The sequence below is a fragment of the Nuphar pumila genome, chromosome 14 (genome assembly GCF_984573655.1).
Source record: "Nuphar pumila chromosome 14, dmNupPumi1.hap1.1, whole genome shotgun sequence".
NCBI classification, from domain to species: Eukaryota; Viridiplantae; Streptophyta; class Magnoliopsida; order Nymphaeales; family Nymphaeaceae; genus Nuphar; species Nuphar pumila.
The window spans coordinates 80,552,085-80,570,647 of NC_143262.1; the positions used below are offsets into that span (position 1 = coordinate 80,552,085).

The following is an 18,563-nucleotide window of genomic DNA, read 5'->3' on the forward strand; positions in this document are numbered from 1 at the left end:
GTCAGGAGCCACTCATCTAGGCTCGAGATATAATAATTTCATAACATATTTTTCATAATGAATATTTATTTGATACATACATACATCATTCAATATGCATTTCATCATAAGCATAAACATCATGCTAACATGTATCGTAAATTCTGAAATACACTCATAGGTGCATGTTCGTAAAAATTCAAAATACGTGAATATGCTTTAAAGCTTGAACATATATGTCTTTATTGAAAACATATTTGAGATATTCCCATATGGATAATTTTGAAAGTTTTTATACACATATTTTTGCTCATAAAATCTAATGGTTTCATAAATATACATTTTTCGAAAAATATGCAACATGAATAATTTTTGAAACCACATATATATATATATAAATTTTTAACTATGCAAATATGAAAATCCACGTATTTCAAGAAACCTAAAACTACGCACATATGTTATCATAAACCCACCTCGAAGTGCATGTGATCTTATGAGAAATGGAGAAATCCCAAAATAGCCTTAGGGATCCTCTTCGATAGTGTGTCATGGATTGTGTACGCCGATGGTCCAACGACAAATATGTGAGCAATCCCACCAAAAACACAAGGGAAGGCAAAGGAAACCAGATTGGGCAGTGCTCGGATTGGGCCGAGCCATGGTTCGGCAAAATACAAGCGAAGGAAGTGGTTCCTCCGATGCTCGGCTGAGCCGAGGACCCGTTGGCTGGAGCAGTGGCACTACCGACAGCTTGTTGGCGTCGAGTGGCAGCGAAGAGGCTAACTGCAGGGGTGGCATTGGCTGGGCTAGCACCAACTGCGCCTACCAAAATCAGAAGGGAAGGAGGAAGCCGACGATGTGGCCTGCGCACGACAAGGCAACAGTGGGGTAACAGAGGTGTGTCGACTAGGAAGGTGAATGGTGGCAATGGCGAACAAGGTGGCAACTAGATGGTGGTGACAGTGGAGGCGGCAGGGAGGCTGTCGATGTTGGGTTTGGTGATGGTTGGTGGCAGATATGGTGGCAGTGGTGTGGAAGGAGCTGTAGTGGTGATGGTTCGATTGGTGGAAAGAGGGAGGCCACAATGGAGGCATCAACAAATGGTAGTTGATGGCTATGGAGGTGGTTGTACTGACGAAACTGGTGGTTCAAGCAACAATAGTCAAGCGGCTGCGACATAGATATACGAATTAAAGGCTTGGCCTAAGGGTATATTCAGTCAACTTGTATTTTATTACCCAGGCCTTGCACATCCTCTCTGATCTCAAGGTGGGATGATACAGTCGAAAGAGAAACCCCAACACCCACAACCTGATATAATTTCAACTATACAAGGAAAATATCCTAACCCAATAGTTATAAAGTTTTAAAACCAATATATTTTAAAAACAAGAATAACACTTAAGTAGATTTTTTCAAACAAAGTAGTAACAATTTTTTTTAGATAATCATTAAGAAAGATAAGAGGAATATTCCTCAAGGATAAATTTTTATGAAATTAAACCATAATCTTAAAATCAACATATTTTTCAAGAAGGCATAACATTGATCATAAAAAATTTGATCATTAACGGACATATGAATCATCAAGAAGAGATAAACAATTATGCATAAAAACCCACAAAGGGGCACACAAAAGAAGGCTCACAATATAAAGAATATGATTATCATAAGTATATAAAATGCTTGAAGTTTTTATCTATAAACATCTTCCATAAAAACAAGTAAAAGTTTAAAAATTTTAAAGAGAGATTTTAAAAATCTCACGTAACAAAGAGAATGATATTTGCAAATCAACACCAATTTGCGAAAAATATGAAGAGATTTAAATTCTCACAAATATCAAGAAGTGATATCTTGCAAACTTCAACAATAGTTTGACCACCACAAGCAATCACCTCACTAAGCCTCCAAACCTCAAAAATCAAGTGTATCAACGACTACAACAAGAGCATAGACATAATGTCACTAAAGGGCCAAAGACACACACGGTGTGTATAAACATCTCTTATCTACATATAATGACACTTAAAAACAAGTGTATCAACGACTACAACAAGAGCATAATGCCAACAATGGTCTAAAATCACACACGAAGGTGTGAATAAACAACTTGTCTACATATAATGACACTAAAAAATCAAGTGTATCAACAACTAGATCAAGAGTATAATGCCAACGATGGGCTAAAATCACACATGAAGGTGTGAATAAACATCTATTGTCTACATGTAATGACACAAAAAATCAAGTGTATCAACGACTAGATCAAGAGTATAATGTCAATAATGGGCTAGAATCACACACAAAGGTGTGAATAAACATATCTTGTCTACATATAATGATACTCAAAAATCAAGTGTATCAACAACTAGATCAAGAGTACAATCACAACACCAACAATGGGCTAAAACACTATAAGACGAGCTTTTTCTCAAAAAAAAATTCTTGTTTGAATCCGACCGGATCCGGGTCGCAACCATGCCCTACGTGGTCTATTTAAACCCCCACAGAGGGGGGGTCTTTTTACAAAACCAGAACCCCCTCCCGATTCTTCCATGAGCCACCCCTGCTCACCACCGAGCCCCTGACACCCCCTTGACGGAGACCTCGATGCCTCGTCCTTGCTCCTCACCGGAGCCCCTGCTCACCCCTCGTCGGCGCAACCTGACACCCCCTCTCATCTCTTTCTCCTCGTTGAAACCCCTTGCTCACCTTCCGCCTCTCTATTTCCCTCTTTCCCCCTCTCGCCAGTGCACCTGGCCCCGACACCGTCTCTCTCCCTCAGGTATGATCCCCCCTCCTCTCTCTTTCACTATCTTTGTCTCTCTCCCTTTGTCATCTCTCTCTTGCCTCTCGTGGTTCACGGGAGCCACCAGAACCCTCTCTCTCTTGCCTCTCGTAGTTCACGAGAGCCAACCGAACCCTCTCTCTCTTTCTTAGATCCTCCCCACTTTTTTCTTTCCTCTTTTTCTCAGTGGTGGCAGCATCGCTCGGTGTTGCCGCCCTGTTGGAAGTAGCGACACCACTCGGGTCCCGTTGTTCCTTTTTCAGAGGTGGCGGCACCACTCAGATGCCGCCTCTTTTTCCCTGACAGTCGCCGACAGACTAGACCTCGCTGAGAGGGAGGGTGTCGACCACCCTTTCCTCCCTCCTCTTCCCTATTTATCGCTAGCAAACCAGAGCCACCATTGGTGGCTCTGGCTTGCCAGGAGAGAGGATGCTCGGCACCCTCCCCTCTCTTTTTTTTTCTCTTGCTGACCAAGTGAGGCGGCTGAAGCCGCAACCCACCTCCCTGTTGTTTTCTCTAGTCGACAATCCAACTAGGAGAGAGGGTCGGCACCCTCTCCTTCCTCCACTCTAGCTCGCCATGAGGGAGGGTGCCGAACACCCTTCCATGTAACGACCCCAACTCATACCCATTAAAAAGTGGCAATTTTTTTTTTTAAATAATTGCGGCAACATTCCTGGATACCCGGGACCTTTACAGTTATAACATATCCACATCCACAAGGGAACTTATACTACCATCATCCAAACCAAACCAACTTTATTAATTGAATTCATATAGTCTAAAAACAAAAGCAAATGAATATAATAAAGTAAAAGGTAGAGCCACGTTGTCCTAAAAAGAATCTGTCAAGTAGTCATGCAGCCCTTGTGGCTCTTCGCAATAGCAGTTTCCCTCACTCGACCTCAAAGGCTGTAAAAAACACAAAAGTAAGAGTGTCAGAATAAAACATCATGTGTACAGGTCCCTCTAATGAATCAAATAAGTAAAAAGAACATAAATAAGAATACTGCAATATTTTAGAGAGATGCAACTATGACAAATTCATAATCCAAATAATCATTTAAGCATTAGAAAATAATTATTAAGCAATAGGAAACATCAATTAAGTAATAGAGAAAATTTATCATGCAATAGAAAACATATATCATACAACTATTAATTTAGCACAAGTACGGAAACAAGTAAATATGCAAGATCTAATGCATAACACGAATATGCATGATTTCAGTGCACATGCATGAATAAATTATTATCTTTTATCAAATGTTTCTTTTATATGCATATACTTATTAAATGCACGCAAACTTTAGTTCATCTTTTTATTACTGTTGCCCGCGGATAATTAAAACGGGTAAACAATTTTCGAGGTCATGCAAGATCTAATGCATAACACGAATATGCATGATTTCAGTGCACATACATGAATAAATTATTATCTTTTATCAAATGTTTCTTTTATATGCATGTACTTATTAAATGCACGCAAACTTTAGTTCCTCTTTTTATTACTGTTGCCCACGGATAATTAAAACGGGTAAACAATTTTCGAGGTCAAGCTAGATTCTCAGTTGTAGCTTAACACATAACTTGTATTTTATTACTAAGTTTCACAATTAGCCCTTGACCGATATCAGGAATCAACACCATCCATCGGAACATTAGAAATCAATATCTAATGCTGGGACACTATGAAAATTAACAACCATAATGCCACTTTCTTGGTATACCAAAACAACAGTTGTGTCTACACACCACCCCTAGGCAAAGTGGCGAAATCTCCCTAAAACTGTGGTCAAGAAGTGAACATCAATATCGGGTTCATGGGCATAACAACGTACATGAAGTTTTAGTATCCTCACGCTTCTCCAAAACTGCAAAGTTCAGGATTCTCATATTAAAGAAGAAACATCAAGAAAGCGTAGATTACACTGTTATCTTCTTTTATCTTGTTATTAATTTAACTTCTTTATTTTGCAAATCATCATGCAAAATTAATAACACAGATTCGCAAATCAACATGCAAATCTCATAACGGGACCACAACCCATGCCAACATGGAACAGTGCAATTAGAACAATAATATCAAGTTTGGTTTTTGCTATGCATAAACAACTAGCACAATGAGCAACAACCTACCATGATCCTTTTCTGATCATTGATGCATCCATATGCAAAAATCACAAAGAACATGCCACTTATGCATTCTTTTCACATGCTTTTCAATGCACAATCATATATGCTAATTTAGGGATGTGCATGAACAACAATATTCATATGCACGTGTTCACATAATCATGTCATTTACATGCTTCCATTCATAAACTTTCTCAAAGAAAACAAGTGAACAATCATACAATGGTGCACGTGCCAAAACACATCAATTTAATGTATGCACATGCACAACACAAGAAAATAACCTTGCAATAATGCTTTGATTCAGCATAATATATCAAGTCTAAGCATATGAAAATTTCATTCTTTTGCATGCATAAAGCCAAGTCTAATACAATTAGTAATTCTTGAAATTTACATGCCAAACTAGGTTTTATACAAGCTACACATGTATAAGTAATATGCATGAACTAAAAGATTCGATTACGTAACAATCCACATTATTTAGTCAAAAGTCTCTACAATTAATGTCAAAAGAATGACAAGCATTGTTATTGTCTTTAACAAAAAAGCATTTGTAGACAAATGACTTAGCCGACCCAGCCGGCTGGGTCTGGTACACTGTCAAACCCACCCAGCCGACTCAGTCGGCTGGATCAGGCCCTCTGCCAAGCCGACCCAGACGGTTGGGGCTGACTTGGCCAAAATAGCCCAGCCGACAGTGGGTCCGCTGAGGCCCTAATTGCTTAACATAAGGAAACGGAAAATAAATTTTTTGTTTAAAAGTGTTTCCTGTTTCTTTTCTCGTAATAGCACAGTTGCCTGGCCCAGCCCCAACCGAACCGAGTTCGGCTCGGCCTGACAGGCCCTGCCTTACCCAGCCGAACCGAGTTCGGCTGGGCCTGACAGACCCTGAATCAACCCAGCCGAAACTGATTCGGCTGGGCTGCCAGCCAACCCACTAAAAGGGGCTTTACAAATTTTACTATTATATATATATATATATATATATATATATATATATATATATATATATATATATATATATATATATATATTCTTATACCATGCCCAACCAACAAATGACTAGGCTTAAACAGGATCGCCCAAGCCTGACAGGCCAGCCGGCCCAAAGGCAAAATATATGCATACCCAGCCGACTGGCAGTCGGCTGGGGTTTTAAAATTCCTGCAATGACCCTGCACAGGCTGAACCTGTGCAGGTCTGCCAGGGCCTGACAGGCCAACCGAGTATGACTCGGTTGGGTTGCCAGTCAGCCCATCAACATTACAAAAAGGAAGGTATATATAAAGCTTCAACGTGCAGGAAACCAGTCAAGTTCTGTTTCGGATATGCATGCATAACAAATTCATATAGCCAATATTCATGCAAGTCAGATTTTATGTTCATATATGTATATTAATACCCATTCATCGTCCTAGCATGGTAAAAATTCTGTTTTAACATAAGAACGGTCATAAACAGAAAGTATGCATAAAAAGATACAACTATATGCAGATCGCAACCCACTTTTCTTTTTTTCAAAACATTAGCACCCTAGACCTGCGACACATTAAATATATAAATATATATATATATACTTACACGCATATTTTTGTTCCAAAATAAATTCGAAAAAGAAAAAATACATTAATTTCAACCTTGGATCTTAGAGTAAATATTCAGATTTACTCTTTTCTCATGGGTTTTCACTAAAATCTTGCATGAAATTCAAATCCATGCTCTATTTCTCATTTGAAACAAGAGAAAGACCCGTACATTAACTGTAGATTGAAAGAAAACTAAGGCTGGATGGATGAAAACACCGAATGGTTGGAGATGAAAAGATCTCCTCCTTGATCTTCCTCTTCCTCCTTATCTTTTACTCTCCTTCTCTCTTTCTCCCTTTCTCTCTTAGAGTATATATATATATATATATATATATAGGCCACAAGGGGGGTGACGCCCCCCTCTCCAGCTCCTTCTAGATGGGCTTGAGAGAGATAGCTCTCTCCCCTTTTGGGACTCTCACTCTCTCACTTTCCAAAAATTTTAAAATTCTTTCCTTGACTTTTCAAAGTTTCTATTTTTTTAAAAGTCTTTCTTGTTTTTGTAACTCTTTTAATCTCCTCTCTCTCAACAATTTAAGGACTCTCTTAAAAAGTCCAATTAGTAACTAAAACTAAATTTTGGAATTAATTAAAATTAATTAATTAATAATTAATTATTAATAATTATATATCTAGAAACTTTCAGAGGTTACCTTATCCCTCAGTGAGTCTTTTTAAATCTAAATAACCTCAGTTTAAATATAAAAAGTGAATTTAAAGTTGAATTTTCGTTGGGCATGGGTTTTGGATCTGGATCCAAAATCCAAATCCATGTCCAACAACTAATTGGATCCCCGGCTGGACCAATTCTTAATTAATATAGGTCTTGGATAGAGTCCAAATCCATATTAATTTGGATCAAAAGCATTGGATCCAGTCTGATCCAAATCCGAACCCGACCCGTCGAGGCAGTCTTTTTTTGAAAAAAATGTGATTTTCGGGCTAACCGTAGTCCAAAACCAAACAAGTAAAATATCATCACGCTCAGAATTTTGAGACGCATCCAACAGTATATAACTTGAATTTTGCCCTGGAATTTGTACGAGAATAACCTGAATTTTGCTCAAATTTCGCTTGAATTTAAAGGTTGAAAAAAAACTTTTTCTCACATTAAGTGGCTCGTTAGGCCTTGTCGATGAGACCTGGGCCAAGCCCAGACTCAAAAGCATCGGCCTAAAATCGAGAATCTACCGATTTTTTCACTATACTTGGCCAATTTTTTAAAAAATCTCAAAATGACTAAGTGTGAAAATACGTGATATTACATCCCCTCTTCTTTTCCTTCTCCTTTTCGATTCCAACAGCAGCCGTAGCAGCAATCATAGGCTGTTGTTGTTGCTATGGTAGGGACAGACGATAGGGGGTGGCTGAGTCCACTCCCATGTCACCCCTTCTGTCACCCCCCCTCGTTGAAGGACCAAGCAAGGCTCGGTCCTGTCATAAGGTTGGGACCAGGCCGGGCTCGGCCTAACCACCGAGCCCACCCCTCGTCTCATTGCCTTACCCGAGCAGCAACAGCTACTGCTGCTACCGTCTCGAGTCAAGCCATACTGGGTTAGCCTGATTCGGTCCCGCTCACCGAAGCTGGCTCGAGTGCATCGAGTTTGACTCGGTTACTCCAAGCCCGACTCAATTCAGTTCGTTCGAACTGGGCTCAAGTTCGACCATTGCGACGCAACCATCGATGCTTTCCCTAAATTCTAAGAACTTAACACAATACAATAAAAATCATTTGCAGCGTACCACTTCAGCACAACGGATGAGACACGTTTACCAAGGCACGAACCTTTAAGAACCTACGCTCGGAATCGTCAACGAGTCAGACCATCTCTGAGATAGGAAAAAGTTGCATACGAAGACAAATGACGAAATACTTCTAACTTATACGTAAAATTATATATATATATATATATGCTTTTAACTCAAGGATGCAATTTTGTATATTCTTGTCCATTTAAATTATGTCATTTACTTTGTTGTAGCGCTGAAATGTGCACAAGCTCCTGCTTATGCAATTTATTTAGCCGATATATGATTTTATACATCATGCATCGCTAACGTAATTTATTTAGCTCGATGTGTGGTTTCGGACATCGAGCCTTACTTTATGTCATTTATTTTGTTGTCGCCCTGTAATGTGCACAGGCTAATGCTTTACTATATATGTATTTCATATACATATATATAACTTTATAAGGTATGCATTTTCACGTACTCCTGCCTACTTTAGATTACGCGTGCATGCATTTAAAGACACAAATTTGTGCATCATCACCAAGTCTCTATTTTTAAAAGGATTTCACATGCAAGATTTCAAGCTCATATTATTCGTTATCTCGAAAAGCAAAACAAGTATTTAGCGTTTGTGTTTTCGCAACTGAGTTTTTTCCTGAAACCTACATAACAGAAGGGCTTCGACTACGTAGCCCTAGGTGTTACGTACATCCGGTCCTCTTTGGTATCCAAAATGACTCGGATATTCTCCAATTTAAAGCATGAAATATTGAAATTTCTAAATAAATGTTGGGGTTTCTTTCTGAAAAATCGATATCTTTCTCATCATAGTGGTACTATCAGACATGCACGGCATGTTAGTGTTAAAATGTATACTCAAAAACCTTATTGTAAGTATAAATATATATACTTATATACATAGAGATACGTATACATATGTTATATGTACACGTATCTCTATATATAAGTATATATATTTATACATTTTTCTCTTTTTACCCGAAAAGGGTATTTCAGTCTTTTATATTTTGCGCATATTCCATTTGGAATATGCTGTATTTTTTCCTTTTATTTTTGTAATTCTTTTTAATTTATTTTTTCCTTTTTGCATATTCAAAAAGGTGCATTGGGGGTCTCCCCAATAGAGTCGTTGAGGAGCCCCCAACGGTCACAATTGTGACCGTTGGGAGCTCCCCAATGACTCCTTTGGGGAGCCCCCTCTTGCACCTCTTCTTTCTTGTATAAATAGGGGTGTTCCCCCTTGTTGTAAAATAAGCTTGAGAGTCTCAGGCACTTGCTTCCTTTTTATGAAATATATGCATTATTGCATGTTTATTATTTATACGCTTTTTGCGTATTGTGTTCAAGTGTTGTGAGAGTGCCTTAGTGCACTTCTTTTTTAAGTATTTATGCTTGTATGCATATTGTCTCTTCGTAGACAATTTCACATGGTATCAGAGCTCGGTTGGTGATTAAGGATCGTGGGATTCTTCTTTTTTCGAGTGCCTCGAAAACCGTGCCTTCAGATTCTTAGAAGTTAAAGTGGTGGATCTTGCTTCTCAAATATTTTAGAAGGATCTTGTGCAAGCTAGAAGTTGAAGCATTGTGTTGGTACGCCTCCTTCTCCTTTTGTTTACTCCTTAATGGGTGAAAAAGAGTCTCACTTCGCTCTTGGCTTCAAGTTGAATGGGTCCAACTACCATATTTGAGCCGGGAACATGGAGGCTCACATAAAAGGTAAAGGATTATGGGGTTATGTGCAAGGCACAATTTCGGAACCGGAACCCAAAATAACCGTGATGGACGGAAATGAAATCAAGATTCTTGAGGGAGAGGAAAGGATCAAAGCTCTTGAAGAATACTCCAACAAGCACGACGAATGGGAAATGAAGAACTTCAAGATTCTTTCTTGGTTCTTCGCATCCGTCGAAACAAAGATTAATGCCAACATTATCAAGTTCAAGAAAGCATCGGAAGCTTGGCATTATCTCGAGAAAATGTATACATCAAGAGATCTATCTCATAAGTATTACCTTCAAAAGAAGGCCTTCTCCCTTACTCAAGGTGAAATGTCCATTAGGGAATATTATGCCGACCTCTCCTCCATTTGGGATGAGTTTTCCATGCTTGAACCAAAACGGAGTGGAGAGGCAATTGAACTCCGCCACAAGCAACTTGAAGAAGATCGGTTCTTCAACTTTTTGAATGGGTTAAGACTGGAATTTGAGCAAATAAGGTCATCACTTCTATCCTCATTTACTCATCCATCTCTTGAAGATGTTCTCACCAAATTAAGTGGTGAGGAGACTCGTATGAGTTTATGTAAACAAGGATCAAATGTTCTTGTGGTTCCTTGTAATCATGAAGAAAACAATGAGGTCAATGCCATATCAAGACCCGGAAATAATGTAAAGACGTATCGTCCTCCTCATTTCAAATTCCAAAATCAAGGAGGAGATGGTGGACAAAGAGGAAAGAGGGACTATAGCAAGACTATTTGTCACTTTTGTAAGGAACCGGGGCATATCAAGCCCGTATGTCCCAAATGGAAGAGGCTTCTCGCTATGGCCACCACCGGTGTACCACAAAAGGAAGATGCATCATCAAGTGGGTCACTCTCGTTGAATCAAATAGTGGAAGCCCTTCAACCTCTTCTCAAGGGAGCTACATCCGATGCCGTCGTGTCTACCTCTTCCATTCCAGGTAAAGTCTCTTGGCTTTTGGACTCAGGTGCATCTTTTCATATGTCCCCAAACATGTTTTTACTTTCCGATTTTTCAAAAAATGTTTCTCCATCCTTTGTTTCCACTGCGGATGGAACCTCTCTTGAAATTAAAGGAATAGATAATTTTGAAACTCAATATTTTTCCATTCCAAAAATTAGATTTATACCTAAACTTAACTTAAACCTTCTCTCTGTTTCTCAACTCTCGGACCATGGATGCGATATTAAATTTTCATGTGACAAATGTTTAATACAGGATCGCCGGTCCGGGAAATTGATTGTGAAAGGCTTTAGAAAAGGAGACTTATACTATATGGAATCTCTTCAAGTTCCAAAATCATTTTGTAATGTTGCCCAGAACAAAGATATAAACATATGGCACAAAAGACTTGGTCATCCTAATGTCACCAAGTTATCTTATTTACATTTTGCAAAGGATCTATGTAAAAGTTCATTTTCCTGTAATGATTGTATTCTCGGAAAAATGCAAAGTTTACCTTTTGAGCAAAGAACTATGTTCTCATCTAAAACCTTCGAAATTGTTCATTCCGATGTTTGAGGACCCGCACCTGTTGTTTCAAAAGAAGGCTTTTCTTACTATGTTATTTTTGTGGATGATTTCTCCAGGTATTCATGGATCTATTTCCTAAAGTACAAACATGAAGTTTTTACATGTTTTAAAACCTTCCACTCAATGATCAAGAATCAATTCAACAGTAATATAAAGATTTTTAAAAGTGATTCGGGAGGAGAATATCTCTTCAACCAATTTAAAACATATCTTGAGGATCACGGAATTATTCACCAAAGGTCATGTCCTAAAACCCCTCAACAGAATGGGTTGGCCGAAAGAAAACATAGGCACATCATTGAGACCACTAGGACCCTGCTTATTTCTCAAAACATTCCTAAGAACTTTTGGGCTGAAGCAGCCCTCGCTTCTGTTTATCTGATAAACCGCTTACCATCTAGGATATTAGGAAAAATATCCCATTTTGAGATCTTATATAAACTTGAACCTGATTATAATAGGTTACGTGTTTTTGGGTATAAATGTTTTATACCTACGAATAAAAATGACAAGCGCTCTCCCAAAGCTATCCCCTGCGCCTTTCTTGGGTATTCCGAAACTCAAAAAGGGTTTCGTTGCTATGATCTTCGAGATGATAAGTTATATGTTTCTAGAAATGTAACGTTTTTAGAAAATGAGAGTGGATTTGAAAAAAATGTTTCTCAACAAGAAAATTTTGATTACTCATTCTTTTTTTATTTATTGGCTAGTAATAATGATATATCTAGTGATGATGATGTATCATCAAATCACGATGAGGAAAATGATGGTGATGTTGAAGAACATAACCCTCTCAATGATCAAGAAAACAGGATTTCAAGTGATCCGATAACCTACTCCCGTAGAAACCAAGACACCTTTAGAAGTGCCATTGACCAATATAGTGAGCTTGTACCTACTCTCGATCACCGAAGATCTGAGAGGAATAGGAGACCGCCAACTCGTTTTGTCTCTTTTGATTCTTTTTCACCCAGGTATAGGGCTTGTCTTAGTGCCATTCACTCTTATTTTGAGCCAAGGAATTTTGAAGAACCAAAAAAATGTATAGAATGGCAAGAAGCCATGCAAAATGAACTTAGTGCTCTCAAAAGGGCTGAAACTTGAAATTTCCAAACTCTACCCATAGGAAAGAAAACTATAGGTTGTCGATGGGTTTTTAAAGTTAAAACTAAAAGCGACGGATCCCTGGAAAGGTATAAATCTCGCTTAGTTGCAAAAGGGTATGGGCAAGAGTATGGAATTGATTATGAATAAACTTTTGCTCCCGTAGTCCGAATGGTTACAGTTAGATGTCTCATTACTATTGCATCTATTAAAAATTGGAACATTTTTCAAATGGATGTGAAAAATGCTTTTTTAAATGGTGATCTTAACGAAGAAGTGTATATGGATGCCCCACCAGGCATGAAGATTCCTAAAGATAAAGTTCGTCGTCTTCGAAAGGCTCTCTATGGTTTGAAACAGGCTCCCAAAGCCTGGTATGACAGATTTACCAGTGTAATGTAGGAAAATGGTTTCTCCTCATGTTATACTGACACTGCTCTATTTACTAAAAAATCTAAGGCAGGGATACGTATACATATGTTATATGTATATATATCTCTATATATAAGTATATATATTTATACATTTTTCTCTTTTTACCCGAAAAGGGTATTTCAGTCTTTTTACATTTTGCACATATTCCATTTGGAATATGCTGTATTTTTTTCTTTTATTTTTGTAATTCTTTTTAATTTATTTTTTCCTTTTTGCATATTCAAAAAGGTGCATTGGGGGTCTCCCCAATAGAGTCGTTGGGAGCTCCCCAACGACTCCTTTGGGGAGCCCTCTCTTGCACCTCTTCTTTCTTGTATAAATAGGGGTGTTCCCCCTTGTTGTAAAATAAGCTTGAGAGTCTCAAGCACTTGCTTTCTTTTTATGAAATACATGCATTATTGCATGTTTATTATTTATACGCTTTTTGCGTATTGTGTTCAAGTGTTGTGAGAGTGCCTTCGTGCACTTCTTTTTTAAGTATTTATGCTTGTATGCGTATTGTCTCTTCGTAGACAATTTCACAGTTAGTACTATGATGATTGGACTGGAGGTTTATGGTAACCTCGTAATGTGAAAATGCATGTTGATTAAAAGAAAATCACATAAATGGTGATGATCGTCTTCACAGACAAGATACTCGATTTGGTTTATAAAAGACCATGGAGAATGGGGTCGTCAATTAAAATAGAACTTGACATATTCAGTCGTCTCTTTGGTTCCGTCAAGAGAGAGGATAAGATGATACAAAAACTCCAATAAACAAGTTGTTAACAACTACGCTCCTCGAATAGCAATGACTCGGTGTCTCCCGTCATCGGAGTTAAGGGACGGGGCTACCAAAAATTATCTTAGGTGGTAAATCCCATTGGCTTCCGCAGAAGTTCGGATGCATCCCTTGCCATGTATGCCTTTGGGGAATTATCTCTCAGTCATTGGTCATCCCCTTAGGAGCGGACTCAGTTAGTTGTCCGGGATATTAAAATATATAGAATAATAAACCTCATTGGATTCTGTAGAAGTTCGGATGCATCCCTTGTCATGTATGCCTCTGAAAAATTCTCTCTCGGTCACTGGCCATCCCTTTAGGAGCGGACTCAGCAAGTTGTCCGGGATATCAAAATATATAGAATAATAAACTCCCAAATAATCTCAGTTGTTTCTACGTTTATCTTGTGTGTACCCTCAGGTCAGTTAATTATCGGAACAAGATTATCATGCTCATTATACTTATTCTGAAATGCACATCACAAAAGGAACCATGCATATATTAGTCTTGTTCTGAATTTTGATATTTATGCACCTACTAGATTTTTGTAAGTCTGACCCATTTTATGAGATACAGGTGACGATTAGGTCAATATATCAGGCGATGGCGTGATAACATGATGATATCAAGATCCCACTCTTTCTCTATTGTGTCGCTCCTGAGGATGTTTTGTAACTTTATATAAGGGTTATTATTTGAAATTCCTCTTTTCGAGTAAACTTTAATTATTAAAAACCTTATTTTGAATCTACATGGTTTCAATGCTTATATGAAGATACAAATCCATTACATAAAGCAAAGTTCGCATGTAATGCACCTAAGGTCCGTTGACTTGTTATTTCAAACACTATTTTCCGCTGAACTGCAATTTTAAACTCTGAAAATGATTGATTGCAAACCATTTAAATTTTTTCTAAAAGATTACAAATTTAGGATTTTATGGTGTTCCAAACACACACGAAAGTGTGAATAAACATCTTTTGTCTAAATATAATGACACTTAGATAAGAGGCATAATAGGAGGAAACACAAAAGGTAAGAGAGTTTGTAATGAAAACACACTGATGTTATCAATAATTTGAAATTTTAGGGTGTTACAATCGCCCCCCTCTGGAAGTCCTCTCATAGCAAAAGTCTCTCTTAATTTAACTTTTAAATTGATTTTAAAGCTTTAAATTGGTTACTCTTGGATTTTGAATCCGGATCCAAGATTCAAATCCATATCCAAAATCCATATGGATCCCAACCTGGACCAAATCCTAGTTAATATGGGTCTTGGATTGGGTCCAGATCCATATCAACTCAAATCAGATAGATCGGATCCGATCTGATCCGATCCAATCTAGAAAATGGTAAAAAATAAATGAGGGTTATTTTTTAAAAACACGATTTTTGGGCCAACTACAACCCGATTTCTAAAAAACAAAATACCAATGTTCTCAAAATTACGCGATGCATCTAACGGTACACTTACCTGATTTTCACCTCCGAATTTCGCCCAAATTTAACCTGAATTTCGCATGATTTTTGCTCGAATTTAAAGGTTGAAAACAAAAAGTTTTACAAATATCATTCCCCTCATTTTGGTCTTCTCAGTAGGCCCTGAGCCATGCCCAGACCCAGCTGATGTCACCTATAATCAAAGTTATTTTCCATGATTTTTATCAACTTTATAAAACACTCATCCAAAATTTCAGAATTTCAGAATTTAAAAACCATGGAAAAACACACGATATTACACCAATGGCCTCACCTACAAATCAACACCCTAAACCCCTGTCATCAACCCCGAGAAGCTTTGCTGAACTCTAGTGACAGTCCCTTGACCTGAACTCCCTAAGTCAACCCAAAGTGGTCTTACTGATTAGGAAATAACATGCAATTTTGACCGTCTGACCTCACCAACCCTCTTTGAAGCCTTACCTGCTATCCCAGACCTCTGAAACATGTATCAGACCTCTTCACACGTCCCAAGACACTTCTAGACCCTCTGGACCAAGTCCTACAAGTTCTGGACCTAGACCCCTAACTGAACCACTCACCGAACCCAAACCCAAACCGCATCTACCCAGCTAGTTGATTGACCTAGTCCTACCGTTCTTCGTTCGCAACAACGAGGAACTTCCCGACCGTGTCAATAGGGTGTTGACCTTAAGACATGTAACCCATAAACCCCAATGCCTAAAGACCAGCAGGTTCGGTCCGCTTGAGTCCATGGGACTCAAATTGACCTACCCGTCCATTGCGAATCTAGGTCTCCTAACTGGGCCCATCTCCGATTCGTCCAACTAGAAAAATCTGAAGGGTACAACAATTATCCTACAAAAAGTTCTTGGCATTCTAAGATGTAATCCCAAAAAAGTACACTTGCCACCTAATTTGTATATAGATAGTTTTTTCAGGTTGAACTTGAGCACTAAACTTCATATTAGGCTTCAAATCCATAATGAAAATGAAATATCAACCAGTTTACAGCTTACCACATTATTTTTCCCTAACATATCTGTGGCATATTTTTTTTGTGACAATTTTAATTTCTGGTTGGAACCTTTACTTCTTAAAAAAACATTTCAACCCTCTCAAGTCTTTCATTGTTTTTTTTGCAGAGAGCTTTAATTAAGCTTGAAGAATTATGTCACTATAATAGTATTCACATATTAATGTTAGTGATTCTTTTGCATGGAAAGAGTACAATCTATTGTTGCCTGGAAAATTTCTCAATCTTGCAGTGCATTACAAAAAAAAAGTCGTCGAAGTATGTGAATGTGTTGATGGAATTGGAACCTTGAGGCCGTTCCACATAAACCTCATGCTTAAACTTACCATGTAATAATGCATTCTTTGTATACAGCCAATATAAACACCACCAAAAAAACAATGCAAAATACAATATATTTGAACTTCACTAAATATGCCCACTTATATCCCAGAAATCTTATTGTTTGGTCTATCAACAACATCCCATGTACTAATTTCATATGTTCAAAAGATCAAGATGGAATACCTTTAATATAATTTAAGTCTTGTGTCACTAGCATGATACTTAGGTATCAAAGATTCTAGTGCCTAGATTATTGGTTTTAGACCCTTGAAGGTCACTCTAATCTTTTCCTTGATATATTTCATTATGTGACTCTTATACAAGATTCTAAAAGCCAAAAGATAGAATAAGCAAAAGGCATAGTTTACTTAACAAGAATGTACTAAAAGGATGTGAGTTTTGCATACCTGAAGAATGCGAACCTTGTTCTTCTCTCGAGATAAAATCTTACTGATAGCTAAATTTGGAACAAACCTGAGAATAAAAATCTTATGAGCAACAGATGACTTGGCATGCATCAAGGTCAAAAGAGAACATTCTAGCATCAATAATTTGGATTTGAGAACAAACCTACACCGTATCATAAATCATAAGTGTGTGATATAAGAAAGAACTTGATTACATCAGAATTAACAACAGAAAGAATGAACTATACTGCTCAAAATTACTGGATCAGACCCATGAACCAGAAGGAAGAAAGAAAAGATGCTACAAAATATGAGATGCACTGGATAGACTGAAATGCAAATATGGCTTGCAAATGGAGAAACAATACATGGGTATGAGGTTGTCCGGATGCATGTAATACTACAATATAGGTCCAGGTTTCATTCATCACACTCTAATGCATCACCATGGTGAACAAAAATTGTTCAAGTAAATGTACAACAGAAGCTGCTGCAAAGAAAGCTGAAAAGTAAACACTTATTGCATCTTATCCAGGGGATACTATCCTCTAATATGATAGTCAACTATCCGAAAGAAAAGGGGGATTAGTTACCTACTCATTTAATTGAGATTTTCTGAATCTGAAATAGCCCGATGTTTTGAAAACATTAATAAGGTTCTTGGTGCTAACTTGATATTATCATGATAATATCAGAGTAGGGGTGGACAACAGGTCCAGTGGCCTGTGGCCTCACCTGTCTGGGCTGGTCCTGGGCCTGCTTCTGGACCAAGGCCAGCCCAGCCCGTTGTCCATTCCTATCACAAAGTTACTTGAATACTATGAAAAAGCTTTTGAACTGTAGAAACAACATTTATTTTATGTTTTTTCTTCTTGCATGAAGTTTGTAAAGATTTTATGAAGATCTTCCAGAGGAAAAACTCAGATATTTCCCTGCTGATAAATTAAAAGAACATTGAGCAGACTAGCAGTCAGCTTCTGAATGAATATGATGACTGAGTAACCAATCTTGAGTTTTAAAAATGTCCACAACCTCTTTTTCAGCAATTATTGATAGTTCATTACAGCACATTATAATCAAAATGACGAAAAAGGATATATAGAAACCCAAGAAAAAGGACGAAGCAAAAGTATAGGTGTGTGTACTGCACAATACCATAAGGTATGAGTAGACAAGGCAGGATGTACTCATGAGGTATCTGTAATGAAAATAGCGGAAGCACCAATGATCCAATGAACTCTTTAAAAGAGTCAAACAAAGAGCCAAGAACACAAGCACGCAAAGTGCACAAATAACCCACTAAGGGGTAAAGTGCCTTAAAGGCAAAAATATATTGAAGAGAGAGAGAGAGAAAGTGGGCTGAAAAACCCTTACAATGCAAGAGGGAGAGCCCTCTTTTTATAGAGGAGAAAAAGGTAGAGAGAGGGACCACTTGGGGCTCCCTTCTAGTCGTTGGGAGCCCCAACGGTCATATTAATGACCGTTGGGGCCCCACGACTAGA

At 38.0% G+C, this 18,563-nt stretch overlaps 1 protein-coding gene across 2 annotated transcripts in view; it reads right to left on the reverse strand.

Annotated features, from left to right (window-relative positions):
• LOC149817084 (polyketide cyclase/dehydrase/lipid transporter) overlaps window positions 1-18,563 on the reverse strand; it is a 48,231-nt gene that overhangs the window by 19,559 nt on the left and 10,109 nt on the right. For both annotated transcript variants that reach the window (XM_089986670.1, XM_089986671.1), the window contains exon 6: window positions 17,062-17,128. In XM_089986670.1, coding sequence (XP_089842796.1) covers window positions 17,062-17,128 — 67 coding nt within the window. The remainder of the gene's footprint in view (window positions 1-17,061; window positions 17,129-18,563) is intronic.